This window comes from Tursiops truncatus, chromosome 6 (assembly GCF_011762595.2).
Source record: "Tursiops truncatus isolate mTurTru1 chromosome 6, mTurTru1.mat.Y, whole genome shotgun sequence".
NCBI lineage: Eukaryota > Metazoa > Chordata > Mammalia > Artiodactyla > Delphinidae > Tursiops > Tursiops truncatus.
The window spans coordinates 111,620,649-111,639,907 of NC_047039.1; the positions used below are offsets into that span (position 1 = coordinate 111,620,649).

Sequence of the window (19,259 nt, forward strand, 5' to 3'; positions counted from 1 at the left end):
GCTTCAGAGCAAAGCTGCCCTTAGCTGTGTCCCTCTCCCTCACTCGGTCCCGCCATGTACGGCACTCCCGGGCGGGGACTCTGCACACACAGTCTGGAAGCTGCACCCTCAAGCCCTTCCACCTACTACCTCCCCACATACCAGAGAAAGTTATCACGTGAATCTAGTAAATATACAAACACGATGATTCTTTCAAAATCACGAGCACAGGCTACCGTACTGCCTCACATCCATCGTGTGCCACCTGCGACATTGCCGGTATCAGTCCCAGGAAAGGTATCTGAGGCAGATCGTAAGTTGAACATAATGGCCATCAGTGACCTCTGACTCTTCACCGCAATCCTAGAACCACTGACTGAGAAGATCTCTGCTAAGGTCTGCGCTTGCGCCACAGCTCAGTTTGGAAACTTCTGTGTGTGTCTCAGCTCACTGCCTCAATGCCCGACATGAACAAAACTGTGGTCTTTCCCCGGATCAGGCTGGACCCAGTCCCCAGACCTACCTTGCATTTCTGCAGGATGAAGCCTGCTAGGGAGACAAGCCTCAGTTTGCTGGGAACCACTGTCACGTACTGCTCGAGACTCGCTGGTACGGCAAAGCTGTCCAGCTCATCGCTAGCTTGTGGAGAAGCTTCAGGAATGGCTTTGCTCTTTGGGTTCGACTGGTCATGGCTTTCATCCAGGACAGAAATACTGACTGGGTCATGTAAACTGATATCAGCTAGCCACGTTACACCTTGGAGAAAACGTGAAAAGGACAAAACAACTGACAGGCACACGCTGTAGAACTGGTCACACCCGCACAGCCCCCACACCACACATCCAGGCCTATTGAGAAGCTCCTGATGGGTGTGTCCCCAAATGCCAGCACTGATCGGCCCCGCTGTCAGTCCAGCGGGGACCCACCTATTTCTTCCCAGGGCCCAAAAACCCATCCACACCACCGGAGTTTCTAAACTCTGACCCGTGGAAGACCACTGAAACAGATGTCTGCCCACCACCCCCCAGAAAGGGTTCTGTGGTCAAGTAAGTCATGAAAACCCTGATAAAAAGCTTTCCCGGGATTCTTTCCCAGGGTTTCCCAGGTTTACAGGCCTTCTCAGGACCTTTATTGTATAAATGTGCACATGAATCTCCAAGAGGGGGAGGAAACGAGTGGCATTTCCCCAACTTTTTGAGCGCAGAATCCCCTTTCCATGGATTATCTCTTTCTTTTTTTAATATTTATTTATTTTATTTTTGGCCGCGTCGGGTCTTAGCTGCAGCACGCGGGCTCTCTAGTTGTGGCGCGCAGGCTCCGTAGCTGTGGCGCTTGGGCTCCAGAGCATGTGGGCTCTGTAGTTTGCGGGCACGCAGAGGCTCTCTAGTTGAGGCACCTGGGCTCAGTAGTTGAGGCATGCGGGCTTAGCTTCCCCGCAGCATGTGGGATCTTGGTTCCCCGACCAGGGATCAAACCCGCGTCCCGTGCATTGCAAGGAGGATTCCTAACCACTGGACCACCAGGGAAGTCCCATGGGTTCTCTCTTAAAGTCACTGTTAGTTAGGATACTCTCTGAGAACCGCTGGTGAGTCACGTGGATGGCACCTGGTACGTGTGCACCAGAGCAGCTAGTAAACCGAGTCAAGTGAGAGCTGAATTGTCGCTCAGGCAGGGATTCACGTGCAGGGGGTCCTGGTGGAGAGTGATACAACTTTTCCAAGCCTAGGTGTTCCCATCAACAAAAGAGAGCTAAGAAATTCCATCTTAACGATGATGGAAAGACAGAAATGAGCTTACAGAATATATTTTTAGGATAGATTTCTCTTTAGGAGAAAGGCAGGGTGATCATACCAAAAAATGAGCTGGGATAGGTTACCACCTTCAGGACAAGAGCCCTGCTCTCAGCGGGTAGCAATCGCGATCACCACCTCACGAGACCACCAGGTGGGTGGCAGGCAGCGTCCTCCCCTCCCTCCACACCCTGATGGGAGCACAGCAGCCTCCCCTTCCTGTGAGGGCTCTGGGCCTGGGACCTGCCCCTTCTCCCTTTCCCCACGTGCTGGGGACCAGGGAGTCAGGATGATGGGAGAGGGAGGCCGGGAGCACAGGACACATGGTTTGAAGAGCAGTCCTCTCGGACACCTTCCTCCTCGCCCGCTCCCCACCGAGGCTAAGAATCACTTCTGGGAAACAACACAGCTCGCATCTAGGCCCTTCCTCTCCATTGAGAAGAAACAGCACTTCTTCTCAACTCACCTTCCGTGAGTGTTGCCGACAGCAAGACGTTCTGTCGTTCCTGGCACTCGGCATTTAAAGCGTTGAGTATCACTGTGATGTCCTTTTCAAAACCCAAATCCAGGATTCTGTGGTTTCAAGGGAGGAGTTTTAATCTACGTGAATAAAGGGAACACTAAGGGGCTCCAGAAGTTTCGGCAAAGACCACGGAAACAGCCCTTTCCTGCTTCCTGGAAGGGCTCACCTGTCTGCTTCATCCAAAATCAGCCACTGGATCTGACGGAAGTGAATGTTCTTGGTGGATTTAATATGATCCACGAGGCGCCCGGGAGTTGCGATGAGGATATTTATTCCTTTCCGGAGTCTGTTTATAAAAGACATAAAAGAAAGTCAGTCAGATGGAGCCACAGCAACAGAAAACCCAGGGGAAAGGCTGCGGAGGAGACGGACTCACGGGCAGCGCCAACACGCCACAGCCTGAAATTATGACAAACGTAACGGCAAGTGGATACAAAGATGTATTTAAGTTCTAATTTTTCTCTGAAGTTTCTCTGTCTTACAAAACGTAACTGTTAAGATCTGAAATCCTATTAAAATTGTCTCAGAGGAATCTTTACTATATAACCCAATGCCCTTTATCTGATCCATAGATGCTTCCTAGAATATTCCAGATAGATGGTCACCTAATCTGTTCTTGAAGGCATCTGTGCCGGGGAACCTCCCAACTGAATGCATTATCCCATGCCAACGTGCTTTAATGGTTAGAATGCTTTTTTCTTATATTGGATCCTTGTTGTAACTTCCATGCGATAGGCCCAGCCTTGCCCCATGGACCAGGTGGAATAAATCTAACTTCTTACTCCACAACCATCCTTCATCCCATTAGTCCATAGTAATAAAAGCCTACAACTTTTACCTGAGTACATTTTCCAGCTGCCCTTGTAATTAAGTGGGCACGTGCCTATGTTACCGCAATAAGATAAATGGATAAAGGGAGCATGCAAATCCCACCAGTACCTTTAAAAAGAGGAGGTGTGATTATCTTTGTTCCTACTGGCAGGAAATCAGATATAATGGCTGGAGCTCCACCCACTATCTAACACTATGAGGAAAGCCTGAAAATGGAAGCTTCACTTAGTGGCACAAAAACCCAGAATGAGCCGGGGTCCCCACGCTGGCGCGTGCACCATGCCAGCCCCGACGGCTACCGTCACGCTTCTTGAATGTGAAAGAAAAAGAAAAAACTTCCATATTGTTTGCGCCACTGCTGTTGTTAGTTACAGCGGAATCTTACCCTAACCCATACCCGAAGGTTTCAAGTCGAATATTTGCTCCTCAGTTACAGACTACACACATAGTTGAGCATAACTACTAAGCGGTAAGCTATAATCAAATAAAAACGTTTTTAAAAGAATGCACAAAATTTGGAATTTACTTCTTGCAACAATTTTCTACTGACACCCATTACCAATTCTAACACAGAATTAGGAATCAATGCATTTGGGTGTAGGAAGCAAGATGCAAAGCATTATGTAGGTTTATAATCTTGTTTCTGTAAAATCAAACAACAAAAATCCCAAACTCCCAATATCCACAAAAGGGAGTCAAGGGGGATGTATCCTTAACAAGGGGGGACCGTGGGTCTCGGGGGCCGGGGCGGGGCTGAGATTTGGGAAGGTAACGAGCTGTTACTGACCACATCAAAAGGGAGCCCCTGGTAGTTTCACCAAATATTTTTACAAATAGCACCGTTTAGAGGGACCGCTCCCTGGGGACTCAATCTGTCCCCACACACTGGGACTAGGAACCCTCATCCGAGACAGGGCTCTCCCCGGGCTGAGAAGGGCCAGAGTCTTACTGAACAGGAAGACAGAATAGACTTTAACAGGAATTAACAATAAACAAACCTCGTCCTACCTGGCTTTTTCTGATTTTCTCTTCTCTCCTCCCATTAACACTCCGGGCACAATCCAGGTAAATGGCTACAGAAAGACATCAGACCAAAATCAATGCAAAGCCCCATTTACTGCAGAGGCTGATTCCAAATTCCCTTTCCTGAAGGAAGTCGTGAGGGAGGACTCGGCTTTTCATTGCAGGAGGTATTCCTGTGCAGACGCAATTCCTAGGCCTTGCCAGGCCCATGGATATTAGCGGTAACTTAAATCATACCTATGCGACTAGCTTCCGACACTGTGAGAGAGAAATGTGGGCTTTTAAGTGATTCAAGTAGCCTCTCTGCCTTTCCCTGTACAGCCCGAATTGAAAACACAATTCAGTAAGTCTATTGCCTTTTTTTTTTCCTTTTTGGTTAAGATCAAACCCAAGTACAACGCTTCCTTACTCCCACTCGTGATAAAAGAAAGGAGAGATCAATTCTCAATCTAATTCGGTGGGCTGGCAGCCTTTGGCTTGGAAGCTTTCTCTCTCTTCTTTCTTAAACAAACCCTACTTGCAGCTTGTTAAGTTGCTTGCACTGGATCACCTTAAGGTTGTACCTGTGAGTCTCTGTAGGTGGCTTGCTAGTGACTATGATGAACAGATTACAGGACCCGAAGTACCAGTGAACACTAATAATCTCACTAAGCTAGAAACTGGTGATTCGTAAGGTTCAGATCAATAAAAACCTACAAACTGTATCTGGGGTGAGCAGAGACATCCAGGGAATACAAGGAAAACTGCAGTAATTCCTAGCTCTTTGAAAATAAAGAAAAGACCGGTATCTTTCTCTTTCCTCAAAAAGTCAGGAAAAAAAAAGGCAAAACTGAACGCATGGCTTGCCTTACCTTAAGCAGTTTCTGGACGGTATCAAAGCTTTGTAGGGCCAGCTGTAAATGTTAAAAAGTTAGAGTTAATGAGCGAGGTCCCTTCTTATCTTTTTACTTATTTTTAAAAACGCAGACAGTGTAAAGTGATAAGGATCCAACCCTGGACCTCAAGTTAGGATTTAAAAAAAAAAAAGCCCTATACACAGAATCTACTTGGGAAATACACCTTGTTCTTAGACTGATTCTGAAAACTGTCAGTCTGGAGAACGTGGCTAGAGACATCACATCTATTTCTTGGACATACACAAACATAGTGTTCTGTGCTCCCTCTGCTGGCTCAAATTCCCAGAGTACCACACAGAAAAGCACAGTCTATGGTACACAAAGATGGAAGAAAATGAAACAGAGTCAACCTGTTTGGAAAGAGAGAGAATGTAGTATGTGTGAAGGGGTAAACCATACAGTGACGCGACAGGCTAGCCTTGGGAACGTTACTTTACAGGTGACGTGACTATATCCTAAGGCTGTGCTGGGGCAGAGCAGTAGCTAAAGACAGAGATGGTCATTTCCCAAGTTTATTAAAGGGGGAAAAAAAGAAAAAAACCAACAAGCCCAGTGGAAACCAGAGAAAGAGAAAATTAATGTACTGAATAGTTTATAACCATTAACAACCATCAACAGCGCCTCGACATAATCCCATTATCCAAGGGTATATATATACAGTTTCCACACATTCTGTATTCAGGAAGCATCCCAGAGAAGGAGCGAGTTTGCTGCTGTAAAAATTTAAATAGCTCTGTGCCTGCTCCTTCAATGGATGGAGCTGAGACAGGATGCTGCAGGCTGTACAGAAACCTCCATTGTCATGATCGATTCTCTGCAAGGAAGTGATTAGCATCTGATATAGGAAACAGATACCCTAATCTGAAATTGCCTCTGAAGGCAAATAAAATAAATCGGATAGAAGAGATTTCCACCAAGAAAGAAGAAAAACATCAAGAAGCTTAACTTTCAGAAACAGGTAAAATTTTTGGTACAGTAGCTTCTTAAAAAACTAAAAGTTCATTTGTAGGGTCAACTGCTTTTATTTTTTAATTAAGTTGTAAAAGAAAAAAACAACGTACAAAAATGTGATTATTTTAATTCCTTTTATAAGGACAGAAATTTATAGTGTCATTAGTTTTTAGATAACAGAGAAACACTTTTCCAAAACCAAAAAAACTTCCGGTTTTCAAAGAGTACTTGAATTTTTCTTCTTGTCAGGAACCAGAAGGATGGTTCCTGGGCAAAGGAAAGGGTGTCGTGATTTGTGCAGCAGGGAGAAAAATGGTAAAACCACTTTTAAATTCAACGATATCACTAAAAGTACTTGCTTAGCACTCCGAAAGTGGGACTGCTTACCTCTCTTGTTGGCACTAGTATCAGAGCATAGGGGCCGTCACCACGCTGTTGACACAGAAGGAAAGAAATGCCATTAGTTGAATGAATGCAGGTCACAGAGGTCCAGAAGGGGAGATTAAGAGTGGCCACTTGTAAACATCAGGAGCAGTTCATTAAAGAGATAAGCCTGCCCACTACCCTCATGATTACACGACATTAATCTGTAAGTTCTGGCCCACGCAATCAGAAAAGACAAAGAAACATATATAAATCTGGAAAGTAGGAAGTAAAGTTGCCATTATTAGCAGATGATATTTTATCCTAAAAAAAAAAAAAAACCAAAGAAAACAAAAACAGCCTAAGAAATTGGGACTTGAGGACTTCCCTAGTGGTGCAGTGGTTAAGAATCCGCCTGCCAATGCAGGGGACACGGGTTTGATCCCTGGTCCAGGAAGATCCCCCATGCCGCGGAGCAACTAAGCCCATGTGCCACAACTACTGAGCCTGCGCTCTAGAGCCCGTGAGCGACAACTACTGAGCCCGCGTGCCTAGAGCCCGTGCTCCACAACAAGAGAAGCCACCACAGTGAGAAGCCCGCGCACCGCGACTAAGAGTAGCCCCCGCTCGCCACAACTAGAGAAAGCCTGCGCGTAGCAACAAAGACCCAACGCAGACAAAAATAAATTAATTAAATAAATTAAAAAAAAGAAATCACTTGAAAATCTACTACAAAAAAGACGAGTCAACTAGCTGAATACAAAATTAATACAGAAAAATCAACAGCCTTCCAACACAGAAAGTTAGACGGAATCACACTTAGAATAGCAAAAATACAAAAAAGGTTAAAAAAAATAAGCTTCACAAAAAATGTACAAAATCTATACAATAAAAAATTTTAATTACCTCTAAGGCACATAAAATAAAATTTGAATAAATGGAACAATGTATCCTATTCCTGGATAAGAAGACTTAATATTATAAATAAGCTAATCCCCCCTAAATCAATCCATAAATGTTATGTAATTCTAATAAAAATGCCATGAACATGCATATTTATGCATATATAAAGTATCTAAAACATGCCACAAGTATACATACGTATGCATATAAAAAATAATATATACAACCAGACAAGCTGATTTCAAAGTTCATATGGAAAAATAAATGTGCAAGAATAATCAAGACATTTCTGAACAACATCAGATGATAAGACAATTTAAATCTACAGTAGTTTTAAAAAACTGATGCTAGCACATAGAGATTACAATAACAAATACAGCCTAGAATAGAATCAAACACATATAGAAAGTCAGGAAATATGATAAGAGGCAATTTATATCAGCAGTGAAAAGATGGGTAATTCAAATGTCCTTTTAGAAAAAAAATTAAGTTAGAAAAATAAAGTTGGAATTAAGTTGGCCTTTTTACAGATAACATAAAACTCAGAAACTATAAAATGACAACGTGGGGAAAAAAAATATGCCACACATAAGAGAAAGGGCCAATTTCTTAGTTTATAAAGAAAGTTTGTAATTCAATTAAAAATAAAAATAAAGAAGACCAACAACTCAAATAGAAAAATGGAAAGGGATATAACAGCTAATTTATGGAAATAAGAATTCAAAATATGGCTTTTAAATGTACGAAAAGATGTTCAACTTTACTCCTAAGAGCAATTCAAATCAAAACTATGATACAATATTTTTCCCCTGTCAAATAAGCAAAAATAAACAGCCGACAGGGTTGATAAAGGCACACAGGAACTCTTATACACTGTCGGTGGGAATCCAAATTGGTGTAATTCCTTTAAAGATCAATTTTGGTATTATCTACCAAATAAAAATGCAAATTCCACCTATAGCAATTTCTCAAAAAGAGAGACTCACACGTGTGTATAAAGAAGTTGTTTAATTGCTTTGTTTGTAGCAAAATGTTGAACACAATGTAAATTCCACCAACGAGGGAATGACAATAATTTATGGAACATACTTACAGTGGAAGACTACGCAGCCATTAAAAAAACAAGGCGGGTCAACACGGTATTGATAAGAAACCATCCCCAAAACATACTAAGTGAACAAAAGCAAGGCACAGACAATCATGCACAGCAAGCAACCATTTGTGTATCAAACAAACAAAAACTTCAACGAAAGGGGGAGGGGAACTATGTATAGTCAGATCTGCTTTATATGCAAAGAATATCCTTGCAAGGATTAAACAAGAGACTGGTGATAAGGACCATCCCATCCTGAGAGAAGAACTGTGCCACTCAGGGCAAGGGGCAGTAGAACGACTTACTTGTCACTGTATATTTTTTGGTGCTCTTCAAATTTTTTTAACATGTACATTATACCTACAAGTAACAGTAACAATAATAAAAGAAAACAAAGTAATCTGACAAGGGCCAGGAAGTCAGCGGTGCCTTGCATCTCCCAAGTGCTCACAGACACTTAGGGAATGAATCGAATACGTTAGTGTAAAAGCTAAGCACAGATTTAGCAGCAAACTAAATTACAAGTATGGTTTTCATATTTTGCATAGGAAGCGTTTACCTACAAGGAGAAAAGGATTTGGAATTCAAACTACAGCCGTCTGTACTCAACATCGACTTTGCGAGACTGCGCTGAAGCCGGGCGAGGAACAGTAAACATGTTAGTACAACGGTATCAACACAGCAGCGTTAGAGATTCTGACATTTCAAAAGGTGTTACTACACAGAGAAGAAAGACCAATCAATTCCTCGCAGGGCAGAAGTGAGTGAGGAAGGATGGATGGGATGTTAAAAAAAATCAGAGCCCAAAGAGCTGAAAGTGTGAAAACACAGAAAAGCAGTCCATTTTCATTCCGTCATCTGAAGTAACTGAAGACTCTGCTGGTGCCTTGAATTTGCTGCTCCCTCCAGACAGGTTTTTTTTACAGGTCAAATCTGTTTACAATTAACTCCAAGGGCCTGTACTGAGCATCACTTGAAATAAGTGAATTAAATTTGGGCTTGTTAAATCGTCTCTACAGAATATTTCAATCTTTAATAGAACAAGCTGTTATTGATATTAAAAAATACTTGAGTAAATAAGAACAACGACATGGTTGGTTAATGCTCTGAATCTAAGCAATTCAGAACACTGCCCTTCAAACCAGCCACACGTCCCTGTTGCTGACAATGACGGTGGAGACTTAGGGAGCAGGTATTATCACCACCAGGCGCTTGGAAGCAGGTCTCAACTCTCCCCGTGCGCTGACTCCCTGAATCCTCCTGGCAACCCCAGGACACAGGCACCGCCGTGATCCCCCACGAGGCACACTAGGATGAGGTGATGTGCTAACGTCACACTCAGACCCAGGATCCGAGCAGAGCCCCCGCCATGCTGTCCACCTGAGGAATGTAATCGCGTGTCTCCTGTCCTCCGTTCACGGATCCAGCAAAGGAGACAGCTGGGCCAGAACTGTAGGACCCACGCCAGATCAAATACACGCCCAAACTCTGCAACTTTCCAGGAAGAAAAGACCCTCTACTAGAAGGTCTCCTGGAGTCTCTAAACGGAAGAGACCTTACCACACTGGTCTAATAATTCACATTTCTTCTCTAACCTACACCGGGTACGATGCTGAGGCCCTTGTAGGAACCACCGCACTGCCAAGTGCCCAATGGAAGAAAACATCAGTCACCTGCAGGAAACAGAATTCCCACTCCCCTGTCTCAGAGAAAACCGGCATTCGTGTGAAAAGTATCTTTCTCATCTCTGTGTGTGTACACATGTATATGTGTACATGTATGTAGAATTATTAGTTATGAAATTGCACTCATATCACACATACTGTTTTATAGCGGGCCTTTTTAACATGGCAAGAATGCCTGTCAAGCTCACGAACAGAAACTGAAGGAAACAGCACTTTGAATAACTATATAAGGTTCTACCACTTGGGTGACTGTGGAGGATTTATTGATTTAAAAATCATTTAAATAAAGTTTAAATAACATTTAAACGTATTCATTCTGAAATAATTTCGGGCTTACAAAAAATTGCACAAATAGTTCAAAGAACTCCCTTACACCCTTCTCCCAGCTTCCTTATATGATACTGATTCTCAAAATCACAGTACAATGATCAAACAGGAAAGTAACATTGATTCACCACTATCAGTTAATTTATAGCCTTATTCAAAGTTCATTAACTGACCTATCACCGTGCTTTTTCCAGACTAAGACCCGATTCAGGACCACGCAGCATTTAGCTGGCATGACTCCTTCGTCTCTCTTACTCTGGGGTAGCTCTCCAGTATTTCTTTGTCTTTTGTGACCTTAGTACTGTTGAAGAGCACTGGCCAGTCACTCTGTAGGATGTCCTTTGACTTGGCCTTGTCTGATGTTTATGATTAAATTAGAGTTGTGCATTTCTGGCAAGAAAACCAGAGAAATACTGTTTCATCCTTCACGCACCTATCAGGAGACACATTAGGCCAACACATCCCGGCACTGGTGAGGCCCCGTCCAACCACCTGGTTAAGGTGGCACCAGCCAGGCTTCCCCACTGTAAAGTTACCATTTTTTTCCTGTATCTTCTGGATGCATACTTTGCGACTGTGTAAATACCCCATTTTCATCACACTTTAATGCACTCATTTTAGCATCTCTGATGATTCCTGTGTCATTTGCCAAATGATGATGTCCTACAAGGACTCACTGGAATTCTAGCATAAGGAAGGGCTTTCCCTCGTCCCACCTATTTATTCAATAATTCATTTATATCAGCTTGGACTCAATAGGTATTTGTTTTAGACTGTGGGCTGTAATCCAACACCATCATTATTTATTTTGTCATTCAAATAACAGGCAGGCTCAACATACATCTAATTCTGCATGTCGCAACTGAGGAAAAAGTAACCAACTCGCTCATCATGTTTGTGAACCCATCTCTCTTCCTATTTCTGATCTCACTGTTTCCTCTCAACTGAGAATAACCAGGGTGTATTTGTGAGATGCTGGCCTGGGTTTGGAGATGACAACTATGCCTACAGAACATGGCAGTCACACGGCCTCCTAGGGGACCATTCCAAGGAACCCAGTTCTGGCCCCTCTGGCCCAGGCGCTAAGTGTGTTTCGCAACTAAAGACAGGTCCTAGGAAATAGTAAATACAAGGCGGCCCAATCGTCACACCCGCTAATTGGGTACTTATTTTCACTTCTACTATTCATGACAAACCACTGTTTTCAATACAATGTTCACCTTTCTCAGTCAGAAGAGCTTGGCCTCTGGAGCCAAAGAGAATGGAGGTGGAAACCCGGCTCCACAATCACTCCCCGCACAGCCTTAGGAAGTTATTTAACTTCCTCAAGCCTCCTTTTTTTTTTCTTTTTTTTTTAAATCGAGGTAATAATAGTAGTACCTTCCAACTCAGTGGGACTGGGGTAGTTAGAGAGTCAAGAAGACAACACAAGCAAAGCATTCGGCACGATGTCTGACACAGGGGGAGCATCTTACAAACATTCCCTGTTAGAACTACTAGGATGATCGTTACATTTGTTTATATTTATTCTATTCCACTCTGAGCACGGTCTTCAGATGCAACATGCTTATGTAATAAATGAACTAAAAAGAGGCAGGAAAACAAAGCTAAGTGAAAAGGTTCTTTTGGTCCCAATATTACTGCTTTGGTTCAGTTTGATGGCTTCTTATGCACTGTGAACAAGAACAGGAAAACATACTTTCTTTTCTATTTTTTTCTTTTTTTCGGCCACAGCACGTGGCTTGCAGGATCTTAGTTCCCCGACCGGGGATTGAACCCAGGCCCTCGGCAGTGAAAGCGCCAAGTCCTAACCACTGGACTGCCAGGGAACTCCCAGAAAAACACACTTTCTACTCACCTGTATTTTGGATTTCATTGCTTGAAGAGACTGGACCACAGGGATGCAATAGGCAAGAGTTTTACCTTTTAAAAAAGAACAAGAGCAATCAAAAGCACAGAGCCTATAGATGCCAGAGACAGTAAACGAACCGGCTCCGCTACCTTTGGGCCGCCCTGAAGTCTGGGGACAGGAAAAGTGCACTCACATCCGGGTGGAAACGGAAGGCACCTGTCTGTCACAACTCCTAGCTCTGCTTTGTAAATTCAGTACTTCTAACAAACCTGCACCTTCAGCCCCTTTAATGTCTAACAAGGGAGACAATGAGACATTTCCGAGGTCACACAGAAGCTCAACTCAATGACTGTCCCTAGAAACTAGAAAACTCCCTCTCTGGGGTCACCTCAACCTCTCAAAGAGGCGTCCGTGCTGCTTTCGTGGTGAGAAGCCAGCCAGCCTGAAACCCCAGAGCCGGCCTCTAAACATCAAGGAGAAACCAAGGACGGCAAAAACCTTGGGCTTCCACCACCCGAAACGCGGCTGAGCTGGGGGAGCTTCCACCACCTGAAACGCGGCTGAGCTGGGGGAGCAGAGAACAGCTGACCCGCCACTAAGAGCACAGGAGGGTCAGAAGAGCAAGTCCAGACTGTTCTGGAAGGCGCCAGAACGATGTTCCGTGTTCTAGCAAAACAACTGGCATCCGATCAGCGTGTGCTCACAGCAAGGCTGCTTTAATACCAGAAGGAAATAGTCATCACCCACTGGAGTGAAGACAGGCAGCTCTGGCCATAGATGGTGGGACCAGGCAGAGCCCTGAGGTGGGCTCTGAGAAATGATAGCAGACTTGACTCCTTCCTGATCCTTCCTGATCATGGGCCCCACTGATCATCCCCTTCCTTTCAGGGCTCTAATCAGAAGCAAGCATGGCCGCCCCTCCCCCAAACCACACAAAGCAGCCGCCACCCCGACAGACACCTCACTACACAACCCACCACACGACCGTGGAGGAAGGGCAGAAATCAAATGACAACTGACCTGAGCCAGTCTGGGATCTCACGAGAGCATCTCTGCCTTCCAGCAACACAGGGATACTTTGCTTCTGAACGCTTGGGCCGCCCAAAAGAAAGAGCACATGATTATCTATAAAGTACTACCTGCCCATGTTTACACGCAGAGATGCACAAAATGCGATGACCCCAGGCTCTATCACCTGCCGCCTCAGAGGTTACCTACACAGTCATGGGAAGGGCTGAGAAACCTCTGATGGTTAGAAGAATAAAACCTCAGTTAGATTTTTGGAACTTTTGGGGCTGCAAATGGTGAGGCAAGCCGGAGACTGGCCGTTCTATTAGACTACTTAAAAAGAAAGATGGGACAGGCGTGATGGCAAGCTGGTGCTACCACAAAAGCACACCACACACTCCCCTGCCTTCTGAACCACGGAATATGAAACAATAAAACACTATGGAAAGATTCCCGGGCAGAAGAGTGTAAGGAAGCTTGTGAGCCACACAGACAGCCAGGAACTGCCGTCTGTTCTCTAGAAAACCAAATATGACTGCTACGGACACGGTAAGATGTGTGTCCACGTGTGTACTCAAAAACAAACAACTAAAACAGCAAAGTCCTACTGTACAGCACAGGGAACCATATTCGATATCCCATGATAAACCACAATGGAAAAGAGTATGAAAAAGAATATATATGTATAACTGAATCACTTTGCTGTGCAGTAGAAATTAACACAACATGGTAAATCAACTATACTTCAATAAAATAAAATAAAAAATCCAAAAGGGTATGGAAATCACTTACATTTGGTTGCTAAGACTGAACAAAAAAATAATAAAGGGGGTCCTTATTTTATTCTTTGATACTCTTATTAATGTTTACTTCTAAGTGAAAGGTGACTTATTGGAATGTGCAGAAGCACACACACTCAGAGAGAGGGGTCATCTCTGCCCCCACCTGTCACCCCTCCACCTCTGTTTTCCAGGAGTTGTCACTAACATTTAAAAACTTTTTTCAGCATCCCATTATATCCAGCTAAGTATTTACTCCTATCTTGTAGCTGACTCTAATTCTTACTACTAAGAAATGACAAGATAAATTCTGTATTCTAGACAAGTTATTTTCAGGAAGCACAGACAACAGTGGGATCTTATGCAGACCATCTTCTGGACCAGAGATCTCTTACAGTTTAGAGCTGAGGGCAGAAGGGGACGGAGACCCAGTCTCTCCATCTCCCAGGTGGGGAAGCTGAACGGCTACCCAGCCCTCGAGGGTCAATAACCTGGCCTGTTCTCTAATGCCAAGACACGAGTTTGCTGTCCTTCACAGACAATTCAGATTTCATCTGTTTATACCCACCTAAACCCTGAGAAAATCAAGACTGACCCAGAGCTCTTACCTGGTCATACTAGACATTTTTAAGACCGTGTTTATTGTGGAAATCTAAGAGAAAAGACAAAAAACAAAACAAAACTTTTCTTTAACAAATTTTTTGGTACAAATATATTTAATGCAAATAAGGATGCAAAAAAGGGGAAAATACTGGGGTAAAAATGGATGACCACGATCAAATCAAGTTCCTCTAACCCAGTGGTTCTCAACTGGGGGTGGTTTTGAGCACTGCCTCCCCCGGACCTCCCAATGTCTGAAGAAATCGTTGGTTGTTACAACTGCAGGTGGGGATGCTACTGGCATTAAGTGAGTAGAGGCACAGGATGCTGCCATACATCCTGCAACGCACGGGGCAGCCCCCGTGACAGAGTCCCCATCCCCAGACGTGCACGGTACCAAGGCTGGGAAACGCCACTCCAACCTGTAGGTGAGAAAGCAAGTATAGGTAACCCACCCGAAAGAAGGAGTAGGTAAGCCGTGACCATATGAGCTAAGGAAATCCAGACTCCCTAAAAGTGAATGTATGTTTCTCATCTTACTCATAAATAAGGCTGGAACACTCATTCATGGTTTTTTTGTTGGTTTTTTTTTTTTTTTGAGTGTCCATTCGTTTGTAGCAAATGCATGTTTAAAGAGCCCCTTCTTCCTTCAATTATTTATAACGCCCTTAACAGCAAGATGCCGGTTCAGTTCCCTCTCCTAGGGTCCCTGTGACATCAGCCACCCAGAATAGCCCTGATGTCGTTATCTATCCAGTAATTATGAGGTGGATTTCAAGTTCGATGTGTAGAGTCTCAGTCCTAAAGTGAATGAGGTGAGGAAAGTCTTTAGAGTTCTTTAAAAAAAGAGGGCGAGTGGGGTGCGGACAGTGAACAGACTCCTAAGTTCGTGTGAATGGTCCTAGAAGAGCATCTTAGCAATCTGAGTCCATCCAGGTAACTTGACACAAAAATAACCATTCTTTGATTTTTTTTCTTCCTAGAACTGTCATTTCACAGACATTCTGAATGAACAGACCGAAAAAAATCGACACACCAATAAAACATGGAGGGATACTTACTAGATGTGGGTGGAGGTCCAGGGCTTGAAAAGCATCTGAAGTGAACACTTTTTCTTGCACCTGCTTTACTACAGGTCTGCAAATGACGAACAAGATGCGGGCGTCAGTTCCAAGAAACAAAGAAGAAGGGCAGAAGACACTTAATTCCTTTTATTCTCGAAGGGTGTCTACACGTGGACATACCTGTGGAGTTCTGGAATCTCAGGGTTGTTTTTAAACAGGGATGAAGTCTTAATGCCCGGTTTCCGTTCCGGGTTTCCATCCCTCGCACCAGCTGAAGACCTCTTGGGAGAAAACGGTTTCTGTGCCGTCCCCTTAAAAGTCCTTGGAGTTTCTTTAGCGGCAGTTTTCTTGGCCGGGAGAAATGAAGCTTCACTCCTCCGTTTCGCTGGGGGAGTCTCACTGGACGCTTGGTATTTTCTTTTGGTGGCTGCCGCTTGCTATATCGTTCCCCAAAGGAAAGAGCGACAAGAGATGCATTAGTCCATGAAAACAGACCTCAGAGTGAAGCCTGACTGCCCACAGAATTGCATCTCTCCCTGCAGAGATCATTACGCCCCATATGTCAAGCAACAGTTTAGGGTCTGCAATCAGATTCTTTGACTCAACCCTTTTTTTTCCCCCAAAAAGGAAAAAAAAAAAAACCCAGAAACCTCAGCTGATCCATCTACTAGACCTCACCAATCATCTTAACCTTCAACTCCACCAAGATAATCAAGAAGGGAGAAACATTTTTCAGGCTGAATCTTAACAAACGGAGTCTGTTTGCAGGGAGGAGAGGACCCACCTTGCGAAGCGTGCAAGCTATGTCAATCCAAATCTCCAGGAATCCACGTACACGACAAGAACGAGAAAGAGGGGAAATGGACCTTTTCTCTTGCCACCAACAAAGCCCATCGGTGACTACATAAGCTGCACCCCAGCCCATGCCCAGGAAGCGGAAACCTTCATTACCGCTCTACCCCAGAGCGACTGGACCGCTGTCGTTCTCTGCCCTCACGCTGCTCCCCCACATTCAGATGGCTTGCAGACGATTCCTCCTCCCAGTTTCCATTGCAAATGAGAATTCAGCTCCATCCGTCACCTCTATCACAATTACTTCCAACTCTCCTCGCCTTTCCACTCCCTGTCTGATCGCCGAGTACAGGCTACAACATGAGACATTTTCTTGCCTGTTGCTTCTCATTTCCATAACATGAATGTTGTTAAATGTATGATGTCCAAACTTCCCCTAGGAGAAGTTCATCCAATTCCTCTATTTTCCTTGGCCTTCTCTTCCACTTTACATTACACATGAATATAAAAACATCCTGTGAGTAGCTAGGAATTGTTATTCTGGAGTTCTGGTTTCTCTTGGAATATGTTATTTTCCTCTTGGCTTGAAATCATGACTTCTGTGTACACATCAGCTTGCTTTAGCCATGACTGTCAGCATTTTTTTTTTTTTTTTTTTTTTTTGCGGTACGTGGGCCTCTCACTGTTGCGGCCTCTCCCATTGCAGAGCACAGGCTCTGGACGCGCAGGCTCAGCGGCCATGGCTCACGGGCCCAGCCACTCCGCGGCATGTGGGATCCTCCCAGACCGGGGCACGAACCCGTGTCCCCTGCATCGGCAGGCGGACTCTCAACCACTGCGCCACCAGGGAAGCCCGACTGTCAGCTTTTGACTAACCTAGCAATAACAATAGTTCTTTGTTCCTGGCAACCTAAGGGCTCCTATAGCTAAGTAATTCGATACATACAACTTCAAATATTTAGTATTAATATTTAGTATTAATGAAGTAGGTACTGACCTGCTTCATTTTACAAATTTTACAAATTTATTTTTATGAAGTCCCAAATTTTCAGACGAAAAAGAGTTGAAGTCAACTTTCAGGTCGGAATGAAATGTGCAGATCTTACCTGGTTTACAGACCCACAGGCTCTTGGAGCACAAAAAGGCCCAAAGGCCTCTCCCCCCAACGCATGTGTGGATTTCCCATCACCAGACCCCCTGACAGGTGGCCCTGCAACTCCTGCCTGCACCTCCTCCTACTGTCCTCCATCCCATGAGGCAGCCCGTTCTGTCCCCAACCAAGTTCTAGGGGCTGGGAAGCTGTTTCTGACATTCAGGCAAGACCTGTCTCCTAGAAGATCCCTCTACTAGTTTGCAGTTTGCTTTCTGCGGCAACTCTTGTATGTAACATTCCTTCATTCATCACAGCACTCCTCGCTTTCCTCCTTCTTTGGACTAAATATCCCCAACAGGACACAAACTTTAGATCCCTTACCATCCCGGTCACTCTTTATTCCCATGTCAACTTCTCTCTAAAGGCAAGTGTTCCGAATTAAGCACAGTATCAGGCAGGCTTTCCATTGCTCGGCTAAACCTGAAAACGTGTAATGAGAGCTACAAAGCCCTTTAGAATCTAACCTTGGCCCATCTCACCAGTCTCAGCTTTACCCTCTGCTGTCCTGGACTTCCTTAAATTCCTAGAATGTACCAAGCTCCTTCTCTCCTCAGGGCCTTTGCACATGTTACTCCTACACCCATGTCCCCAGCCCTCCCCTCACACTCATCCTTCAGATCTAGGGCTACCTGCTGCGTCCTCAGAAGAGCCTTTCCTGACCTCCTCTCTCCACCTGTCAAACCAGGGTGCCTGCTCTTGGCTCTCCTGGCACCCTTATTCTCCTTTGCAGCACTCGGTAAAATAATAAATATAGCACATAATTCACTGTGTGATGTCTGTCTTCCCCATTAGATTGGAAGAAATGGACAAGCCTGTCCCAGGCTTGCACTGAATCCCCTGCACAGGACCACGTCTGGCACAAAGTAAGTGCTCAATAAATAATTGTAAGATTAATGAATAACACGTGGTGGAATTATCCTTTTCCGTGATCTGGATCTATTCTATTTGTTAGTTCCCCCGCACCCCACCAGCATCCACAACACATTCACTTAAAAAACTGGCCACCGTCAAGTAGCTTGGTTCTGAAGATACAAAGGTTAGACAAGCCCTTGAAGAAGTCACAGACTAGCGGGAGAGACAAAAGTGGAAAATCGCAAATCTAAACCTGTATTTGTCTACAGAAGAGGTACAAAGGGTTATCTGGGCACAAAACATGAAGAAAGACTACCATGGCCCACAGCGAGGCGAAGGGAGGCAAAGGTACAGGAATGCTTCACGAGGTGGCATTTGAGCAGAGAAGAGCAGGGACACATCTGGATCTTCTAAAGATAAGCAAGTGCCTGAGTCTGCTCCCCCACCTGCATAATGAGGGGATTATGGCAGGTGACCTCTAGGGCCCATCCCGCCCTACCAGTCTACATGCCATGTCTTTGATATTAATAAACATATTCAGTAGTTACTATACACCAGGGAGTATGCTAAATACTTACATGAATGATGTCATCTATCCATAGGGTACTGGCATCATCCCATTTTCAGATGAGAATACAGAGAAAGAGAAGTGCGGTAATCTGCCACAGGATCACTGAGGGATGAAGGCTTTGCCCAGACACTAGTTCCACGCCCTGGCTTCCTAACAACAATGCTACAACACCATCTAGTAAATGTATCCTGTTTGGTTAGAAAATGTATCCTGTTTGGTTAGAA

General features: G+C 44.4%; 1 protein-coding gene across 1 annotated transcript in view; it reads right to left on the reverse strand.

Annotated features, from left to right (window-relative positions):
* The window catches only part of DDX31 (DEAD-box helicase 31), a 73,963-nt gene that overhangs the window by 52,704 nt on the left and 2,000 nt on the right, over positions 1 to 19,259 (reverse strand). Inside the window, 11 exon segments of the mRNA XM_033858932.2 lie at positions 503 to 735; positions 2,236 to 2,342; positions 2,459 to 2,578; positions 4,132 to 4,196; positions 4,998 to 5,039; positions 6,381 to 6,425; positions 12,223 to 12,287; positions 13,237 to 13,307; positions 14,612 to 14,655; positions 15,665 to 15,740; positions 15,848 to 16,104. Coding sequence (XP_033714823.1) covers positions 503 to 735; positions 2,236 to 2,342; positions 2,459 to 2,578; positions 4,132 to 4,196; positions 4,998 to 5,039; positions 6,381 to 6,425; positions 12,223 to 12,287; positions 13,237 to 13,307; positions 14,612 to 14,655; positions 15,665 to 15,740; positions 15,848 to 16,104 — 1,125 coding nt within the window.